Genomic DNA, 20,768 nt, shown 5'->3' on the forward strand with positions numbered 1-20,768 from the left:
AGGGCAGCTTGCGTGCAGGTTCACAACCTGGTCCCTGAAGGGGGTCGTAGGATCCTTGGGCACGTAGCCCGGTCGCGGCCTCAGGATAACTCAGGAGAATGTGCCGGACTGAGCTCCAGGCAGGTGTCGCTGACAGAGAATGCTTGCAGGTCCCCAACCCTCTTTATGGAGGCTAACGCGATCAGGAGGGCCGTCTTCGGGGAGAGGGCCTTGAGCTCAACTGAATCAAGCAGCTCGAAGGGAGGTCTCTGAAGGCCCGAGAGGACCACTGAGAGATCCCAGGAGGGGAACAGGCAAGGCCGGGAAGGGTAAAGTCATGCTTACCTAGGGACTTGCCATCTACTGCGTCGTAGTGGGCGGCAATAGCAGCTACATACACCTTCAAGGTGGAGGGGGACAGCCTCCCCTCCAGGAATGAAAGTACTGACCAAACTGCGCACCTCTGCGTGCGTGTCTTCTGGCTAGAGAAGAACACCAGTTCACGAACAAGCACCACTTTAGGGCGTAAAGTTGCCTGGTGGAGGAAGCATCTGTGGTGACCACGACATGTCTGTATACCTGCTGCACTCTGGTCCGCAGGAAGCAGAGGTCTGTCCAAGGGTTGAAAGTCTGACGGCAAGAAGGGGTGATTGTCACACGGTATTTGCAGTGGCGCCATGCCCATCTCGGGACTCGAGTCTGTAGCCAGTTCTGATGCAGTCTCATATGCATCAACCCGAGTGGCGCAGCCACGGCTGAGGATGCCATATGCCCCAGGAGCCTCTGGAATTGTTATAGAGGAACCGCTGTGCCGGGCTCGAAGAGAGCAAGGCACCTGAGCACTGACTGAGCTCGCTCGTTGGTGAGGTGCGCTGTCATTGAGTCTAAGTCCATGCCAAGAAAAGAGATGCTCTGAACCGGGGCGAACTTGCTCTTTTCCCAGTTGACCTGAAGCCCTAGATGGCTGACGTGCCTGAGCACCTGGTCCCTGTGAGTGCATAGTAACTCTCGAGAGTGAGCCAGGATGAGCCAGTCATCGAGGTAGTTGAGTATGCGGATGCCAACTTCCCTTAGCGGGGCAAGAGCTGCTTCTGCGACCTTCGTGAAGATGCGAGGGGGCAGGGACATGCTGAAGGGGAGGACCTTGTACTGGTAAGCCTGAACGTCGAATGCAAACCGTAGGGAGGGTCTGTGTTGAGGCAAGATGGAGGCTTGGAAATACGCGTCCTTCAGGTCTACCGGCGCGAAACAATCTAGCTGTCGAAACGCAGGTAAGAATGTGTTTCTGCGTGAGTCTGTGCAAAGCACGGTTTAGAACTCACCGGTCCAAGATTGGTTGCAACCCGCCACCTTTTTGGGTACGATGAAGTAAGTGTGGTAGAGACCCTTCTTCATCTAGGCTGGAGGGATGGGCTCATTCGCATCCTTGAGAAGCAGAGTTGTGATCTCTGCCTGTAAAGCGCTGGCTTTTTCGCCGCGTACAGTGGTGGAGCGAATACCGCCAAATGAGGCGGGAGCCGGGCAAACTGAGTCGCGTAGCCGAGTTGGATGGTCCTAGCCAACCAGCACGACGGGTTGGGCAGCGAAAGCTGCGCGTCCAAACTCTGCGCGAGGGGCACTAATGGGACGATCGCATTTGACGTACTGGGGGGAGCAGGTAAGAGCGTGTCAGGAGGCAGAAGAGCGTCCCGAGGCTTGGGTGCTGAGAAAATACTCAAAACATTTACCTTGCTCTGCGCACCTGGCAAGAAGAGGTCCTAGAGAGGCATCTTCAGAACTCATCACCGCTCGCCCTCAGTGAGCAGGTGGGGCGCAGGGCACGCTGGTTTGGTGGCGCCACGGCAAGATGTGCCGCTTCTTCAACGGCGAAAACTAAGAGGCCAAGCTGGGGGGGGGGCATGGCTATGAGCGGCACCCTGAACCGAGGAACCAGTCGAGTAGCCGTGGTGGGGGGGCGGAGGTTTCCAGTCCAGCCTCATGCTCATGGCGGCCCGGGAAAGCATAGCGGACATTTGGGTGAGCAGATCCGAAGGTGGCAGCTCAGACGAGTCATCAGAATCAGACGCTGCTGTGACGCTTTCCGATGCAGCGCCAATGTCGTCATCGTTTTCTGGGGGCTCAAGGGAGTATGCCGGCTGGCCACGAGGCGAGCATGATTCTTATCTGTCTCGCATTAGCCATGATGTCCTTTAACTGAAATGAATGCAACGGGACAGCCATTTTCCCATATTTAAGCTGAAAATGTATTGTGGGAGATTCCGCAGCCTGCAAATATCGCTTATTTCCTGACATGGGATGCGTATTGAAGCCAGTAATGCGTAATGCCCAGGCCCTTGTAAGACTCTCACTACAGCTGGATACACATTTATACACTTTACATTCGCAGCTTGTGTTCAACTAGTTTTGCTGTTTAAATAGCGTTATTTTGTCACCCAATCTTGTATGCCTCTTAAGAATTGGGTAGAAAAATTGTGATGATTTTGTTAATTTTTCTGTCGATCAACTGTTGTAGTTTGATTGTGTGCTTTACATAATTACTAGGGCTGTCAAAACATTTTAATCGAATTAATTACATGGTGTCCCGATTAATTAATATGATTAATCGCAAATACAAATATTTGGTGAGACAGCCCCTCATATAACAATAATTCAATATATAATGATTATACATATTTATATCAATATATAATTATACATAGTTATCTTTAAATATTTAAAAATGATATCAATATATATAATAAAAAATATTCTGTTAAATAAATGCTTTACATTCTTGTAGCAGAAGAGTTAATCATTGATAAAACAATACAAAAAGCGGCTTTAGAATACAATGTATTGTTTACTACCATATTATTTATCATATGTCAGTCAATGGCATACAGTTCACAGCAATCCATTTCACAAGTTAGTTTTTCAGTCAGTTGGAGATTTATTATTTTTGTAAAATGTATCGCACTGAATTAACACGTTAAATCGACAGCCCTAATAATTACAACATATCAATGATTGTCTTGACTGAGTGCTTTAGGGGATTTCATAAATCGCTTGCAAGTTTTAATTGTTTCATTCTTTCGTTCTTGTAAAATACCATTCCACAGCTGTAAATGTGAGAGGGCCATTGGTTTCCAATCGTAACAGTGGCCATGTCTTAAAGGTGAAGTACACACAAAACCAAGCGTTTCACACAGAGGTCCAAAGACAGGGTAGTAAGGTTCCTGTAATAATACAGTATGACTTTTTGGTGAAAAAAACTTTACTTACATTGTAAGTGAACCTCAAGAAGTAATATGTGTGACATGACCCCTTTAAGATGAGATCGGAGATCAAATCGGTAGACGGCATGTCAGTGCTACCCTAACAAAAAGTGTATGTAGACCCTGTCAAGCCAAGCATAATAAATGCAGGTCATGTGGAGTTCGGATCAGAACTGCAGCTGAAGAGCTGGAAATGGAAACATCAGCAGGAATCGAAGCAGAAGCTGTGCTCTAACTGTCTCACTCTCTGTTCCCAAAAAGGTTTTTAAGGACCATCTCAGTCATTCTGTTCCTCAACAAACAGGACATGCTAGCTGAGAAGATCCTGGCAGGAAAATCCAAACTAGAAGATTATTTCCCAGAGTATGCTCGCTATACACTGCCTCCTGAAGGTACATGTGCTGTATAATAACATTATATACATATATATTATAATATACACTGCCTCCTGAAAATCATTTCTACACACCTGAATACACGTACAGTCTATACTAATAATATATATATATATATATATACACACACACACACACACACACACACATACATACACACATACTGGCGGCCAAATGTTTGGAATAATGTACAGATTTTAATGTTTTGGAAGGGAATTGGTACTTTAATTCAACAAAGTGGCATTCGTCTGATCACAAAGTGTAGTCAGGACATTACTGATGTAAAAAAACAGCACCATCACTATTTGAAAAAGTCATTTTTGATCAAATCTAGACAGGCCCCATTTCCAGCATCCAACACATTATCCTTGAGTAATCATGATAAATTGCTAATTTGGTACTAGAAAATAACTTGCCATTATATCAAACACTGCTGAAAGCTATTTGGTTCGTTAATTAAAGCTTAACATTGTCTTTGTGTTTGTTTTTAAGTTTGCCACAGTATGCAATAGACTGGCATGTCTTAAATTCATAATATTAGTAGTATTAGGTAAAACAAAAAGACAAAAAAGAAACCACTTTCTCTAGAAACTCATCAAGCAGAATGCTTGAAATTGCCAAAAAGCTAAAGATTTCATACCTAAGGTGTACACTACAGTCTTCAAAGACAAAGGTCAACTGGCTCTAACAAGGACAGAAAGAGCTGTGCTCAAGGATCCTCTTGTTTAGTTGTATATGTGGTATTGCACAGCTCTTTCTGTCCTTGTTAGTTTGAGAATAGATGCCTCACATGTCCTCAGATGACAGCTTCATTGAATTCTACTTGCTCAACACCAGTTTCATGTACAACAGTAAAAAGACGACTCAGGGTGCAGGCTTTGTGGGAAAAATTGCAAATAAAAATCCTCTTTTGAAACAGAAAAACAAAAAGAAAAGGTTAGAGTGGGCAAAGAAACACAGACATTGGTCAACAGATAATTATAGTTATTAGTGTTATGGATCTTAACCCCATTGAGCTTTAGTGGGATCAGCTAGACTGTAAGGTCCGTGAGAAGTGCCCGACAAGACAGCCACATCTATGGCAAGTTCTACAGGAAGTGTGGGATGAAATGTCACCTGAGTATCTGGACAAAAAGACAGCAAGAATGCCAAGGATCCGCAAAGCTGTCATTGCTGCACGTGAAGAATTTTTTTTATGAGAACTATTGTTACGTTCCCTCTCCAGTCTAGGGTATTTTAAAGAGGGAGTAACAAATAATAATAATAATAAAAAATAGATATAACCAAAAAGAATTGACTCGATAAATGTGAGAAATCTCCTCTTCCTCTATCCCAGCTCTATTTGTCCTTCACATTTATGTACAAAAGATTTACAAAGCACCCTTTGATTTACACCTGGTCATAAAAGGAAACTGAAAGAGTATACTAATTGTTTTCTTTTTATTAAAGGCTTAATCAATAAATTTATAAAAGCAAACAAAGATCAGTAAACAGGTAAACAAATTAAATTAATAACCAGATCGTCAGGAGAGGGCCAGGCCAAAATAACAAACAAAACAGGGGCTTCCTAAAGTTTAAACCCAGTTAAATTCCCTAACAAAAAGAAATCAAAATTAAAGACAGTTATCTTACCTCTCTCCCTGACTAACGAAAATTAAACAGGAGAAAAGTTTAGGAGTGGATAATCCAAACAAATTGGTGCCCGTCTCCCTACACGGTTTTACTCTTCAAACTCACAGTCTAAAGTCACTATACTCAAGACAACAGATTTCACAACTGCAGAAAACACCAATGTGTCTGTGATAGCTGAAGAGGGATTTTTCTCTGAACCCAGTTTCTTTGCTGCTTTATACACGCTCCTACTAATTAGCATCAGCTGCGGATGGTTTGGAGTGCTGCATGGCAGAGAGAGAGAGAGAGAGAGAGAGAGAGAAACAGAAGGAGGGGGGGGAAAAAAAGAAAAAACATCACCAGCACCACATACACACTAAATATTACGTCATGAGACGTAACAACTCTGAAGTAGTTTAAGAAGTTCTGAAAAAAAATCTTCAAATTGCAATAGTACATTGCATCAGTTAAATGCCATTTTGGTGAATAAAAGTACAAAAAGCTGTACATTATTCCAAACATTTGGCTGCCAGTGTATATATACAGGTGAAACTCAAAAGATTTCCCTCCTTGTGGAGGGTGTCAATGATGGTTTTCTGCACAACTGTCAGGTCAGCAGTCTTCCCCATGATTGTGAATTCAACTGAACCAGACTGAGAGACCATTTAAAGGCTCAGGAACCCTTTGCAGGTGTTTTGGATTAATTAGCTGATTAGAGTGTGACACTTTGAGCCTACAATACTGAACCTTTTCACAATATTCGAATTTTCTGAGATTCTGAATTTGGGGTTTTCATAAGCTGTAAGCCATAATCATCAAAATTATATCAAATAAAGGCTTGAAATATCTTACTTTGCTTGTAATGAGTCTATATAATATATTAGTTTCACCTTTTAAGTTGAATTACTGAAACTAATGAACTTTTGCACGATATTCAAATTTTTCGAGTTTCACCTGTATATATATATATATATCTGTATATATATATACAGACACACACACAATGGTAATGCCTGTTTTTTGTGTGCCTAGCAACCCCTGACCCAGGAGAAGATGCCAAAGTGTCCAGAGCTAAATTTTTCATCCGAGATGAATTCTTGGTATGCATAATTTCTGTTCTACTCTCTGAATTTTTCTGATTCTCACTATCTACAATGTTAAGGCACCTAAGTAGTACGAGTTCAAAAGCCCACTACAGTTCTGACACATCTGTTTGTGTGTGCCTCCAGTATATAGATGCCTACTGTCACTAGTTATATTATCATAGTAATAACTATTTTTAACACTTGTGGGTGTTTTACTTGTTAGCATAATTGCTTTGTTTATAGATTTTGATTTTTCTTCCTTTTTATTTTTTTACACAGTCGTTTAAATTTGTTGTTTTAATTTGTGTAGCTCTTGTACAATGTGCATGTGGGTTTTTCTTATTATCAACATCAGATTTTAAGGTTTCAATGTATACAGGGTCCAAAATTCACTTTTTGCCACATCTGATTATAGAAAGTCAATTTACCAGCCATCAATGTTTCTTACTAGCCATGAAATTGTATTTTGAACTATATAATGTTTTTTTTTTTTTATCATAATACAAACTTTTTATAATAATACCATATTTTATTCACCCTAGAGGCATGTTTTTTATTTGAATCGCAACTTGTAGCGCTAAACACTACATTTGTCACATTGTATTGTAAACGCAGATATGGAGTCAAGGGAGTAATCAAACACACTCACCTAAATGAGTGGTGGTGGCGTAGTGGGCTAAAACACTGAACTGGTAAGTAGAAGGTTGTAGGTTCTATCCCCACAGCCACCACCATTGTGTCCTTGAGCTTAACTCCACGACTCCACTTAAATCCAGGATGCTCCGGGGGTATTGTCCCTGTAATTAGGGCACTGTAAGTTGCTTTGGATAAAAGCGTCTGCCAAATGCATAAATGTAAATGTAAACCGTCCTCTCTCCCTCACGTACCGCTAGGAAAAACAAATCATTTAATTGCATCGCTACTTTCGGACAGTTCGTATAAATTAACTAGTTATAATAAACTACTCCCCTATATTTAGCGTTGGTAACTGATTAATTTTAGTGAGTCGGTTCTTTCGGACTTTACATGTAAATGAGCTAGTTCACATAAATAATTCACTAATTCGCTTGAGCTTTAAAGGGCATTTGCCTTGTTTTGCCTTCTCCTGGTCTTTCTACACTGGCTGCTGGTTGCTGCACATATCAAGTTCAAGGCTCTGATGCTGGGATATAGAACAGTCTCTGGATCTGCTTACCTAAAATCGTGCCTGCAGAGCTGAGTGGTGCCTTGTCATACCAACACAAAGAGGCACCGCTGTAGATGGAAAGACCTTCCCAACTCTATCCTTGCAGCAGACTCCCTCTCTGTCTTCAAAAAAATGTCTAAAGAAACATCTTTTCCATGTGCACTTGACCATAAACTAGTGTATATATAATTCTTGTTGCACTCAATCTCTGTCTGGATAGTATTTTTCTGATGCAGCTGAAACTTTGTAATGCAGTACTTTTCATACTACTGTTTCCTTAAGATGAATCGCTTATGCTGTATTATTCATCTATTGAAAGTTGCTTTGGATAAAATCATCTGCCAAATGAATAAATGTAAATGTACTTGGTTAACCCTTACAAAATTGAACCATGGTTTTACTATTGTAACATTGGTAGTAACCACGACAGCAGTAGCCATTGTTCATTTTGTAGTTAGTATGATTTCACTATAAACAAATACAATGGTTAAACTATGGTGATATTCAGGTGATTTAAGTTTTTAAAGATGAATTATTATAACAATCGGATATTTTTTAATTCAACAATGTAGTTAGCTACTTTTGGTAGTAACTTGTAGTTTAGTTAACTACTTTTTGAAAGAATAGTGTAAAGATATACTTTATACTAAATAAAAAAACAAGCAGGTGTGATTTCATTTCAAAATCTTTTGTTGGTTTGTAACAGCTCGCCAACGTAAACTTTCAGGAAAACCAGCCATTGGTTCACGTCATTGGTAGGTGTTACTTGGAGCTCCACCTACTTTGAGGCTGACAGCTACATTAATTCCATTTAGGTTGTTCAGTCAGTTAAAATCAGTCAACATGACTACAATCCGGCGTGCAGTTATTAGCGAAACTTACAATCGCTGTGTACAGACATTTTTTCAAGACAGTGTAATATGAATATTTATTTATTTTGTTTAGTCTACAAAAGGGGTTAAATCTACTCAAATAATCTTAAATGCCCATTCACACTGTTATTTGATACGCTGCTTCACTCATGTGCCATCTCCAGCCACAAGCCATTCACACATCTGCCCAAAGTGAGATATGCCTTTAATTATCACTCTTTTGTCTGTTATTTTCCCCTTTTCCTCTTTTATATGCCCATCCATGCAGTAGTATCAGTGTCATCGTAAATTACAATAACAGAGTAACCAGCAAATAGTATGGCCACATATACTGTAGTGTGTTAGCGCATTAGAGCTATGATTGCAGAATGTAAACATTACAAATTACTCACTATCTACTCAATATATAATATATTATTTTAAATCATCATTGAGTGATTAAAACAGCTTTATTACTGATCTCATGTGACACATTTTCATAAAATGAGGCATGAAGTCATTGATAACACATTTTGACATCACAGTAGTCAAGGTTTTAAATGTAGTCTTGTGCGTCCTCATACTTAGTTCGGGCAGTGGTGGCTCAGCAGTTAAGGCTCTGGATTACTGACCAGAAGGGTTCAAGATGCCAGCACCACCATGATGCCACTGTTTGGCCCTTGAGCAAGGCCCTTCTCAGTTACTGTCGTAAACTCCGTTCCCTGATGGAGGGAACAAGATGCTGTGTTGATGTTGTGAGACTAGGGGTCGATCTTGAGAGACCGAGACACCTTCAGATCTTACACCTTCAGAATGCCTAATGAAAATTGTTGAGTAGAATTTGCATGCCACTCCCCCGACATACCGCCGCGGTGTGGATTCATTCAGGAGCCATGACAAGGTCCCGGCCATTACAGCGGTGTAGTTCAGCCTGTGGCAAGAGGTGTCGATGGAGTGACACTAGGGATACCTATGTGAAACGCCACAATGGCTGAACAGTGTTAAGTGAGCTGCCAATGCAGGTGTAGGCAAGCTACTGTGGAACAGTTCTTTTCCCTTCCAATTCTTTCAGGGGGAAAAGACCCCATAGAGAACACACCCTGCCATGAAGGGCCGGGTAAAAAAGTGATGAATACAACATATGGGCCCGAGGCCACACATGGGAGAGGCGCGGCGGTAGGTCCTGCCCTTTGTTGGGGAGGAGCTCTACAAACGCAGCAACAGGGGCAGAGAGGGCTCTGCCAAGGGAGACATGGGTCTACCGTATGGGACACCGTACCGTGAAAGATACACCACAAGAGGTTACCAGGGTAACCGAGACCTGTGGAGCACTTAGCCCAGTACAGGGCACGTTAGCACACGTACTGGGTCTGACTACGAATTCCTAAGCTGAATTCGTGAGCCAGAGGGCTAGGAGGAAGGGGCATCCAGGGTTCACAGTTCGTGAACACACATGGTAAAGAAGAGTGCATGGCTTCACCTTGTGGAAGGGGAAGGTGCTGTACTCAAGGGTACCTGGCCAGCTGCCCTGCTTAATGAAACGTACCTGTTCGTACCTGAAAGAACATGGGACGGAACCGGCTCAACCCGGAGATTGTAAAATCTCACAAAGGTATTAGGTTCTGCCCAGCCCACTGCTCTACAGGTGTCTGCTAGAGAGTTGCCATTGGCCAGTGCCCACGAGGATGCCACATTCCTTGTGGAGTGTACTCGAACCCGCAAAGGGGCGGGCATGGACTGGGTCTGGTAGGCCAAATCAATGGCGTCCACGATCCAGTGGGCAAGCTTCTGTTTGGAGACAGCCTTCCCTTTCCGCTGTCCACTGAAGCAGACAAAGACCTGCTCAGAGTGTCTAATGCTCTGTGTGCGATCCAAGTAGATGCACAAAGCATGCACCGGACACAGCATGCCTCCTCCGGGGGCAGTGCTTGCAGGCTCTCCACCTGATCCCTAAAAGGGGTCGTGGTAAACTTGGGCACTCAGGATCACGTGAAAGACTTCCAGACCGAACTCTAGGCACTCTTTGCTGACAGAGAATGCTTGCAGGTCCCCAACCCTCTTGATGGAAGTGAGTGCAGTCAGGAGGGTAGTCTTCAATGAGACAGCCTATTACTCAACTGACTCTAGGGGCTCGAACGGGGTTCTCCGTAGAACTAAATGGACCATGGAGAGGTCCCATGAGGGAAAGATGTGTAGTCTAGGAGTGTTTAACCTCCTGGCGCCAACTCAGGAACCTGATGTCCAGGTCGTGCTTACCTTCAAGAGCTTTGTGGTGTACTGCTACATAGACCTTGAGAGTGGAGGGGAACAGATGCCTGTCCAACTTCTCTTGTAGGAAGGAAAGCACTGACCTGATTGCGCATCTCTGGGGGTCTACACCAAGAGGAGAACACCAATTAGCAAAGATATGCCACTTCAGGGAATACAGCTGCCTTGTAGAAGGAGCTCTGGCCTGAGTGATCGTGTTAACCACTGAGGGCGGTAGACCAGTTAGGTCTTCCGATTCCTGTCTAGGGATCAGACATGGAGATTCCAGAAGTCTGGGTGTGGGTGCCAGAGGTTACACTGTCCGTCATTCCTCTGGGGAATTTGCTAGGGAGGTCCTGTTGCGAGGAGCGTGAGGTCCAAGAACCAGGTCTGGGTGGGCCAATTATAAGAGTGACCTGCTCCTCGTCCTCCCTGACCTTGCACAGAACCTGTGCAAATAGGCTCACTGGGCAATGCCAGCTGTGTTCCAGCGCATCTATACCGAGGGGAGCTCCTGTCAGGGCATACCAGAGCAGGCAGTGGGAGGATTCCCAGGAGGCGAACAGGTCTACCTGTGCTTTGCCGAGTCAGGCAAGGTCCTGTCCAGGAGCCAGTGGCTGCGTGCCCATTGCACACAGTGCCCCAGCCAGTCTAGGAGGCGTCTGTCATAACCACGACTCACCTGGACACTTGCTGTATGGGGACTCCACCCCCCAGGAACGCAAGGGCTGAAAAGGCGGCGGCAAGCGGACATGAGAGAAACGCGATGTGTGCTGTGGCGCCATGCGTACCTTGGGACTCGTGTCTGGAGCAAGTGCTGTAGCGGTCTCATATGCATCAATCAGAGCGGCGTGACCTCTGCTGAGGATGCCATATGCCCCAGGGACCGAAATTTCCAACCTGGATAAGTTCCGCCGACTACGCACGCTCGCATGTAAGGCGCACTATCATTGACGAGTCTAACTCCATGCCGAGAATAGAGATGCTCTGAACTGGGGAGAGCTTGCTCTTTTCCCAGTTGACCCAAAGCCCTTACCGGCTGAGGTGCATGAGCACCAGGTCCCTGTGTGCACACAGTAACTCTCGAGAGTGTGCAATAATCAGCCATTCAGAGGACAGGGACAAGCCAAAGGGGAGGACCTTGTACTGATACACTCGACCTTCAAAAGCGAACCATAGGTAGGGTCTGTGTTGAGGTAAAATCGAGATGTAAAGGTACATGTCCTTCAGGTCTACTGCCGTAAACCAATCTTGATGCAGGATACACGTCAAATGTGCTTTTGCATCAGCATCTTGAACAGTAGTCTGTGCAAGGCCCGGTTCAGAACTCGCAGGTCCAAGTTTGGTCGCAACCCACCACCCTTCTTGGGAATGATGAAGTAAGGGATGTAAAACCCCTGTCTCACCTCGGCTGGAGGGACAGGCTCTTTCATGCCCTTCTGTTGGATGACCGCAATCTTCCCCCACAGGACGTACTGACATGAAGAGAGCGCCGCAGAATCGGGGTGGGCGCCTGGTGAATTGAATCGCAGGCGAACAGATGGGGTGCGCACTTTTGAGCCGCGCTGGGGCAAGATGGGCTGAATGGCCTCCGTCTGTTGCTTCACCGCTGAGAACTGCTGGGGCAAAGTCTTCGATGGTGTTGCCGAAGAGACCGACCTGGGAGATGGCCGTGTTAAGGAACCATGCCTTGTCCGCGTCCCTCATCTCTACCAGGTTCAGCCATAGGTTGCGCTCCTGGACTACAAGAAATGGACATTGTGCATGCGCTATGACCTTAGTCACACAGAGGGCGAGATCGGTCACCGACCAGAACTACCCTCGTGCAGCTCTTTCAAAGCCTTGTCCTGATGGACCTGTAAGCGGACCATGGCATGCAGACAGGTAGTCAGTAGTAGTATTCCGCTCACTGATATCCATCGCTCATCTCCAAAGAAATAATCTGAATGAATCCACATTACAGCCTCTTTTATACCCGTATGTTGGGGGAGTGGCATGCAAATTCTACTCGCCAATTCTCATTGGCCTTTTCGCAAAGACCTGAAGGTGTCTTGGGCTCTCAAGATCGACCCCTAGTGTCACTACATCGACACAATGTCGAGTGAGTGACAGAAGGAGAAAATGATTTCAGTGTATATGTGCAAATGTATAATGTGTGACAAAAATAATGGCTGCTGCTTCTTCTTAAATGCTACATCCCCCAAGTGGTGTGGCTAGTGTCTGCATGTTTCCAAATTGTATACCTTTGCTCAGCTGTTTCAAACTTCCTTTTGGCTCTGAGCAAAGAACAATGAAATTACACCGTTAGTGTACCGGGCCTTAACTGTAGCTTTCCCAATACTGCATTTGCCATTTGCGAGTGTTAAATTTAGACCCTGTCTATATCTTACGTCCTGAAACTGGCCACTGTTTCTTATTAGTTTTTGAAAATTTTAATACGTTTTTATCTTCACTTGCTAAAAGTTGTTTATTAAAGCTGCATGCCTAATAGTTTCATGTGAACTACCAATTTATGAATCTTATTTTTGGAAACATTAATAACATTCTTTCGGCTGTGTGTGTTTCCAGAAAATCAGCACGGCGAGCGGAACAGACAAACACTACTGCTATCCTCACTTCACCTGCGCAGTGGACACAGAAAACATCCGCCGTGTGTTCAATGACTGTCGTGACATTATTCAGAGAATGCACCTGCGCCAGTATGAACTCTTGTGATTGTTTGCCCGAATTGCTCGCAATCAACACTTCCCAGTCCCAGTCAAATGGACTCTTTGAGAACTACTGATGAGTGACACTGCTGTCATGTTCCTCCTTTTCTGCTTCTCACTTGTTTGCTATTTTTATTTATAGTCATATATATATATATATATATATATAATGTACAGGGCTGTGAAAAAGTATATGTCCCATACTGATTTCTTCTGTTATTGTGTAGATTTCATAAAAAAAAATGTTTTTTATAAAAATTCTAACAAAATCTAACATAAAACAAAGGCAATCTGATTAAACACAAAATACAGTTTTAAAAAGATTATGTTATTTATTGAAGCAAAAACGTTATATTATACTAACTAGGCCTGTATGAAAAGTATTTGCCCCTTAGTTATTAAATCCCCAAATCTATGAAACTGCATTCCAAATGGAGTTCAGCTGTACTAGACACACCCAGGCCTGATTACTGCCAGTCCTGTTCATTCAAATCAACACCTAAATAGAACTTTTTCAGCAGCATGAAGTTGGCTGAACGGTCTCACCCAGTAACACACCGTGCCAAGTTTGAAAGAAATTCCACAAATTATGAGAAAAAAGGTGATTGAAATACATCAGTCAGGGAAGGGATACAAAGCTATTTCAAAGGCTCTGGGACCCCAAAGAAGCCCAGTGAGAGCCATTATCTACAAATGGAGCAAACTTGGCACAGTAGTCAACCGTCCCAGAAGTGGCCAGCCTTCCAATTTCCTCCAAGAACAGCGACGACTCATCCAGGAAGTCACAAAAGAGCAAAAGACAACATCCAAGGATCTGCAGGCCTCTCTCGCATCAATAAAGGTCACTGTTCAGGACTCCACTATCAGAAAGACACTGGCCAAAAATGGCATCCATGGAAGTGTGGCGAGGCGAAAACCACTAACCCAGAAGAACATTATAGCTCATCTGAATTCTCCAAAACACACCTTGATGATCCTCAAACCTGTTGGGAGAATGTTCTGTGGACTGATGAGTCGAAAGTGGAACTATTTGGAAGACAAGTGTCCCGTTACATCTGGCATAGATCAAACACAGAATTCCACAAAACGAACGTCATACCTACTGTCAAGCGTGGAGGTGGTAATGTGATGATGTGGGGCTGCTTTGCTGCTTCAGGGCCAAGGCGACTTGCAATAATTGAGGGAAACATAAATTCTGAGCTTTACTAGAATATCCTAAAGGAGGATGTATGCTCAAGCACAACTGGATTATGCAGCAAGATAATGATCCAAAGCATAGGAGTAAGACCACCTTTGAATGGCTCAAAAGAAGCTAAATTTAAGTTTTGGAATGGCCTAGTCAAAGTCCTGACTTGAACCCAATTGAGATGCTGTGGCAGAACCTTAAATGGTCAGTTAATGCTCGAAAACCCTCCAGTGTAGATGGACTAAAGCACAACTGGCCAAACAAAGAAGAGTGGGCCAAAATTCCACCACAGCGTTGAGAAAGACTGATCTCCAGTTATTGGAAGCGTCTGGTTTCAGTTGTTGGCGTGGTACATCGAGCTATTAAGTTTATGGGGGCAGTAAGTTTTTCACATGAGTGATGTAGGTGTTAGCTTTTTTGCTTCAATAATAAAATAATAATAAAACATTTGAAAACTGTATATTGTGTTTACTCAGGTTGTCGTTGTTTGTTATATCTCGTTTGAAGAGCTACAACAATTTAGTTCAATAGAAGTAATCAGAAAGGGGGAAAATACTTATTCACAGCACTATATATATATATATATATATATATATATATATATATATCTGAAGTGAGAGTGGGTTTCATGATACGCTCGTGTGTGCGTGTGTGTGTGTGTGTGTGTGTGTGTGTGTGTTGTGTTGTGTTTGCATGAGATGAACTTTGAATCACTCCAAGGTCATTTCTCTTTATATTTTAATGTTTTCAGCATCGGCTGGCATTAGTCGAGGTTAGACTATCTGTGGTAACCTGTGACTTGTGTCAGGATGGTCTGACCTTTTCCCTACAACTAATGAAGGGTTATTTGGGAGTTCTTGACCTTGGGATGAAGGAGTACAATGAAGGGTTAAAAAGAAGCACTTTGCCTCTGTTTCATAATGAAGGCCAGGAGGCAAAATTCACAATGTAGCACCTGTATATTTATTACTTGCCACTTTTTTGTTGTTGTCTTTTTAATTGCCTTTTTTTGCTTGTTTTGTTTTTTGTTTTGTTTTTCTTCTGCAAAGTGTGCAGAAAGGACTTCAGGGCTAGATTAGAGTTTGTAACCAACTACAGAGCACAGGGCGAAGTGTAGGGGAAGCTTATGGGATTTGTTGTACTCTGCACTACCAACAGGCCAACCGATGCGTCCTTTAGCACAGACTTCTGGGGTGGTAGTTATAAATATAGATATAAATAAAACAAAACAAATCAAACAAAAAAATATATATATTTTTAGGGGTTTTGTTGAAGATTATGCAAGGTCCTTGATCTTGTACAGGACTGCGAAATTTTATTTTGTTCAACTTCAACAAGAAAGACAAAACTTTGACTTGTAGAAGCTCTTTGTGCCTTTGATTACAGCTGTACCTGAAAACGGGGAAAATGTGTGCGTGTGATTGGCCAGCGCTGTACAGCTTGATGTCAAATCGTACATGAGGCGCGGCATGCTGGCGAGAAATTTCTCTTTAGACTTGAGTTTTTTTCCTGCTTTATAAAGCTACTAAAATATATATATATATATATATAAGTCTTTTACTATAAAATGAAGAAATATTTGGCAAAAAATCTTGTATACAATATGCAAAATTAACCACTTTTGTTCAGAAACTGCAAATACAGTACAGTACATCTTTAATTTCTTTCTTGTTGTTGGCAGACAGCTTTAAAAATGTTGGAAAGGTTTTCAAATGTCCAAAACCCACTGTTGTTTCGGGTTGGATGCATTTTTAAATGTGGTATATATGCAGACTGTACACAGGGCTGTGTCATAAAAGCGTGTAGATATGTGTGACCACATTCGTGTGCATACACGTTTACCACACGTCGTACATCTGCATTTTTTATACATGTACATAAACATTTATAAAAAGATGGAAAATATATTCTATTAATATATATGTACAATTATTCATAATAATATGTGTGCCTATATGTATACATATTTTTAGATGTTTAGCGAGGTTGTATGCATTGCAAATGCATACTTTAGAAGGAATGAGGAAGCAAGACTAGTGATTCCTTACTGGCCATCCTAAGAGCGTGCTAACTCCCAGGCATTGTGAATGTGAGCACTGATAGTCTACACTCTCAGCTGTAGTGTCTCCATACTGTCTCTTTCACTCACCTTTGAGGCTGTTACCAGTTGTTAAAGGACGATTACAGATTATTTCATTTTATTTAAAAAAAAAAAAATTTGAAAGTTTACCCAGCTCTTTTGTTAATAAAACATTCATAGTGATCACTGTGAAGTGTTTTGGTTAAAAAAAATCCATCATAAAAGCACTATATTCCACACCTGTCACTTCTGGGAAATTATCAAAACGATTAAGTTTTAACCACACTTAATTAAATGTAATAAATTATTTGGGGTTTAGAGCATGCAGACAAAATGATTTGATAAAGTTGTATGTTTGCTAGCGTTCAGGAGCTGATGCCTTATGTCTGGGAGTGAAAGAGTGTCACACAGTTCTGGAAGTAATAGTAGCCAATTATTTTTATGACAGACATTGTGTCCAGCATTTCAGAATAACCAGAGCCACATTTAAGATACTATTGCCAATATTCTCCTTAAGTGAATTATGTACACTTGGATTGAAATTGATTTTTTTTTTATTCTATATTCCTTATATATACTACATTCTATAGGAATATATTTAGTAAATGTGTTTCCATCATAATTTATGTGCATGTCTTGTAGAATAAAAATTGTATCCATCTTAAGCAAGCGTACAAGTTTTATTTTTTTATGCATTTTTTGGAGATATTATTCGCATCTTGGTGTTTCCATCCAGCATTTTTCATGCGATACAGCAGACACGAGACTCAGAGGCAGAGAAAGATTTCCATTGAATAACAACTTAAATATCTGTCCTTTCCTCACTCAAAACTATTGTATACACTGGAATATAGTGCACAAGTCATAAGACTTTTATGCTTTTATGATACTCAGTGATGGGGCATTTTATACTTTCTGGAGCTTGACAGATATTTCACTATGAGCTGTTGTTTTATGAAAAGAGCTGTGTGAAGATGCTTTAAAATGTTATTTTGTGACTGACTGGTTTATGCAACTTGATTACACACTTAAATCCATGGACAGAGGTCATACAAGGTTCCCACACCTTTTGACCATTGAATTTCCATGACTTTTCCTGTCTCTTTTAATTAATGGATAAATTCATAACTAAAAATTATTTTATAGAGCTGGCATTCAAAAACAGCAGCAGACAAGAGATATATATATATATATATATATATATATATATATATATATATATATATATATATATATATATATATATATATATATAAAATTTATTTATTTATTATTATTATTATTATTATTTTATTTTTTGTATTCCCTGATATTTCCAGGTTTCCATGACCCCATAAATTGTTTATTTGGATCCTTGACCATAATTCAGTGGTTCAACTGCAATTTCAACTGTGTGATCCCTCTACAGGTGCTGTGATTGGATGGTATGTGATGTGACTTCAGACTGTGAAATGTGGTAAAAGTAGATAGACTTTAATCTCTTTACTCTCCTCTGCAGCTTTTACACATTCAGACTTATTTCAGAAACTAAAAATACAGTGAAATATAAATAAATAAATGTTTTGTGTCTGGCCGTCAATGATTTTAAGATTTCTTTTTAATTTCTTATTGCTTATATTAATAAAGAGGCACATTTGAAGTCCTTTGACTTTGTTTTGAATGGCAATGTGGAAAAAAATTACATTTTACAAATAAAATACCTTTTTAAAAAAAAGTTCATTTATCTATTAAATTGGGATTGATGTGGTAATTATGACTGCAGCAAGTTGCTGCTCAAATTCTTTATTTCGCATTTAAATGAGAATTAAAATAGTAATTTGCAGGGCTCAGCAATAAGGATGTTTAGTTCTGCTAGCTGTGTGGCCTTACCACAGATGAATTTGTGTGTCAGAAAAAATTTATATATTTGTATTTTTTACGAAACTTAAATTTTTCTTTACAAATATATATATATATACTATATATATATATATATATATATATATATATATATATATATATATATATATATATATATATATATATATATATATATATTCACACACTGTCTATTCATGCAATTATAGGATACTGATTAGCCATGTGGCAGCAGTGCAATGCATTAAGTCATTCAGATATGGGTCTGGAGCTTAAGTTAATGTTCACGTCAATCATCAGTATGGGGAAAATACGTGATCTTGGTGATTTGACTGTGGCATGATTTCTGGGATTTTCACACACAACAGTGTCTATAGGTTACTCAGAATGATGCAGTCAAAAAACATCCAGTAAGCGACAGTTCAATACCTTGTTGATGATAGAGATCAACAGAGAGTAGCCGGACTGGATCGAGCTGACAGAAAGGCTACGGTAACCTCTGCACAATTGTAGTGAGCAGAATAGCATCTCAGAATGCACAACATGTGGAACCTTGAGATGTATGGGCTACAGAAGCAGAAGACCACTTCTGGTTCCACTTCTGTCAGCCAAGAACTGAAAGATGTAGCTGCTGTGGGCACAGGCTCACCCAAAACTGAGCAGTTAAAGACTGGAAAATCACCGCCTAGTTTGCTAAATCTAGATTTCTACTGAGGTACACAGATGATAGGGCCCACTCCAGCCTCAAAATTCTGTTCTTGGCCAGCAGAAGTGGAACCTGATGTGGTCATCTGCTGTTGTAGCCAATCCATTTCAAGGTTTGACGAGTTCTGCATTTTGAGATGCATAACTCGTAGTTATCTAAGTTGTAGGATTTCTGTCAGCTCGAACCAGTCTGGCCATTCTCTGTTGACATCTCTCATCAACAAGACATCTCCATCCACATAACTGGCCCTTACTGGATGTTTCTTTTTTCATTTTGGCACATTTCTGTGTAAATTCTACAGCCTGTTGTGCATGAAAATCTCAGATGATCAGCAGTTACAGAAATATTCGAAACATCCAATCTGGCACCAAAAATCATGCCATGCTCAAAATTCCCCATTCTGATTATTGATGTGAACATTAACTGAAGCTCCTGACCCATATCTGCATTATATTGGAGCGGGACTCAATCTCAGATGGAGGGTTAACAGGTTTACGCTTAAAATGTTGTCTCTGGATACATAAATGGATACATATGTGAAAATGTTGAAAGCTTAGAATCTGAAAAAAAAAATTGCATTTGGAATCATGAATGCAAATTTACTCCAATGTTTCTCAGATGTCCAGAGCAAAATATGCAGTCCATCTGAAAAAGCATGATAAGTAAATTTATGGCAAAATATGTTCATGATTATTGATGAAGAAATATACTTCATTTCTGAGGATCTCAACTTTCCAAACTACATTTAGCTTCTAATCTACACTGAGGCTAAGATGTGTGACAAAACAGTGGGGAAGGTGTGTGGGATAACAAAACATGTCTATGGGTTCATGTTCATGTCTATGTTCAGTTGTGTAAGAGTGCCACCTGCATTTCAGATCTATGTATTGTGATAGAAGGTGATGAAGGAAAATAAATTTTTCTTAGTACTTGCTGCCATTCAGTGGTCATCACAAGATTGTCAACATATACAATATTATGTACAGCTGCGGCTCATGCCTTTTAAGTCTAGGCCTTGAGTGCTATTCATGCTATTAAGACAACACAGTTTCACAATGAATAAGACACAGTATGCCGTATCACACATTACGTGGCAGTCAACTAATAATACCAATTGAGTTTTTTAAAACACGTCCACGCACGAATGCCATTCCAACGAGATCTAATACAAAAAAAAGCTCTCTAACAATATTTGTGATTTAAATTTTGCTTGCAGTATATTTTGTTTGTCGAGTAGGCCTACACGGTTACTTTGCAAAACTTGATCCGATACTGAATGCTCCAGCAGCCTAATTTACACTTCGAAAACTTCCAAAACAATATTATTTCGAAACCAGTTTTCAAAGAAAATAGACTTTTGTTTAAAAAGAACGTCCTTATTATTCCAGATAAAGTACTGGTGAGGTTAAAAGTTGTGTTTGTAAATTAAACTCATGCTAGAAAAGCTTGACGATGAAATGCAGAAAGTTTCACAGGTATTTAGTTAATAGCAAAATGGCAAACAAGGAAGAAATTCATGCCACCCAAACTAGATAAAATATGGAGGTGAATCATATTCCAAATAGATACTGGATACTTAACTATTTGTTTAAACCCTTGTTTAAAGAAGCGAAGTTCAGGAAA

At 41.1% G+C, this 20,768-nt stretch overlaps 1 protein-coding gene across 2 annotated transcripts in view; it reads left to right on the forward strand.

Annotated features, from left to right (window-relative positions):
- Positions 1-17,754, forward strand: part of LOC127634678 (guanine nucleotide-binding protein G(olf) subunit alpha-like) — a 149,997-nt gene extending 132,243 nt beyond the window's left edge. The window contains exons 10-12 of one of the 2 annotated variants that reach the window (XM_052114321.1): positions 3,495-3,625; positions 6,272-6,339; positions 13,177-17,754. In XM_052114321.1, coding sequence (XP_051970281.1) covers positions 3,495-3,625; positions 6,272-6,339; positions 13,177-13,323 — 346 coding nt within the window. In that variant the 3' untranslated portion in view covers positions 13,324-17,754. Of the gene's footprint in view, positions 1-3,494; positions 3,626-6,271; positions 6,340-7,471; positions 7,570-13,176 lie in introns of those variants that run through there. The other variant, XM_052114322.1, reaches the window with a different exon arrangement.
- Positions 17,755-20,768: the final 3,014 nt, after the last annotated feature.

The sequence above is a fragment of the Xyrauchen texanus genome, chromosome 41 (genome assembly GCF_025860055.1).
Source record: "Xyrauchen texanus isolate HMW12.3.18 chromosome 41, RBS_HiC_50CHRs, whole genome shotgun sequence".
Classification (NCBI taxonomy): domain Eukaryota; kingdom Metazoa; phylum Chordata; class Actinopteri; order Cypriniformes; family Catostomidae; genus Xyrauchen; species Xyrauchen texanus.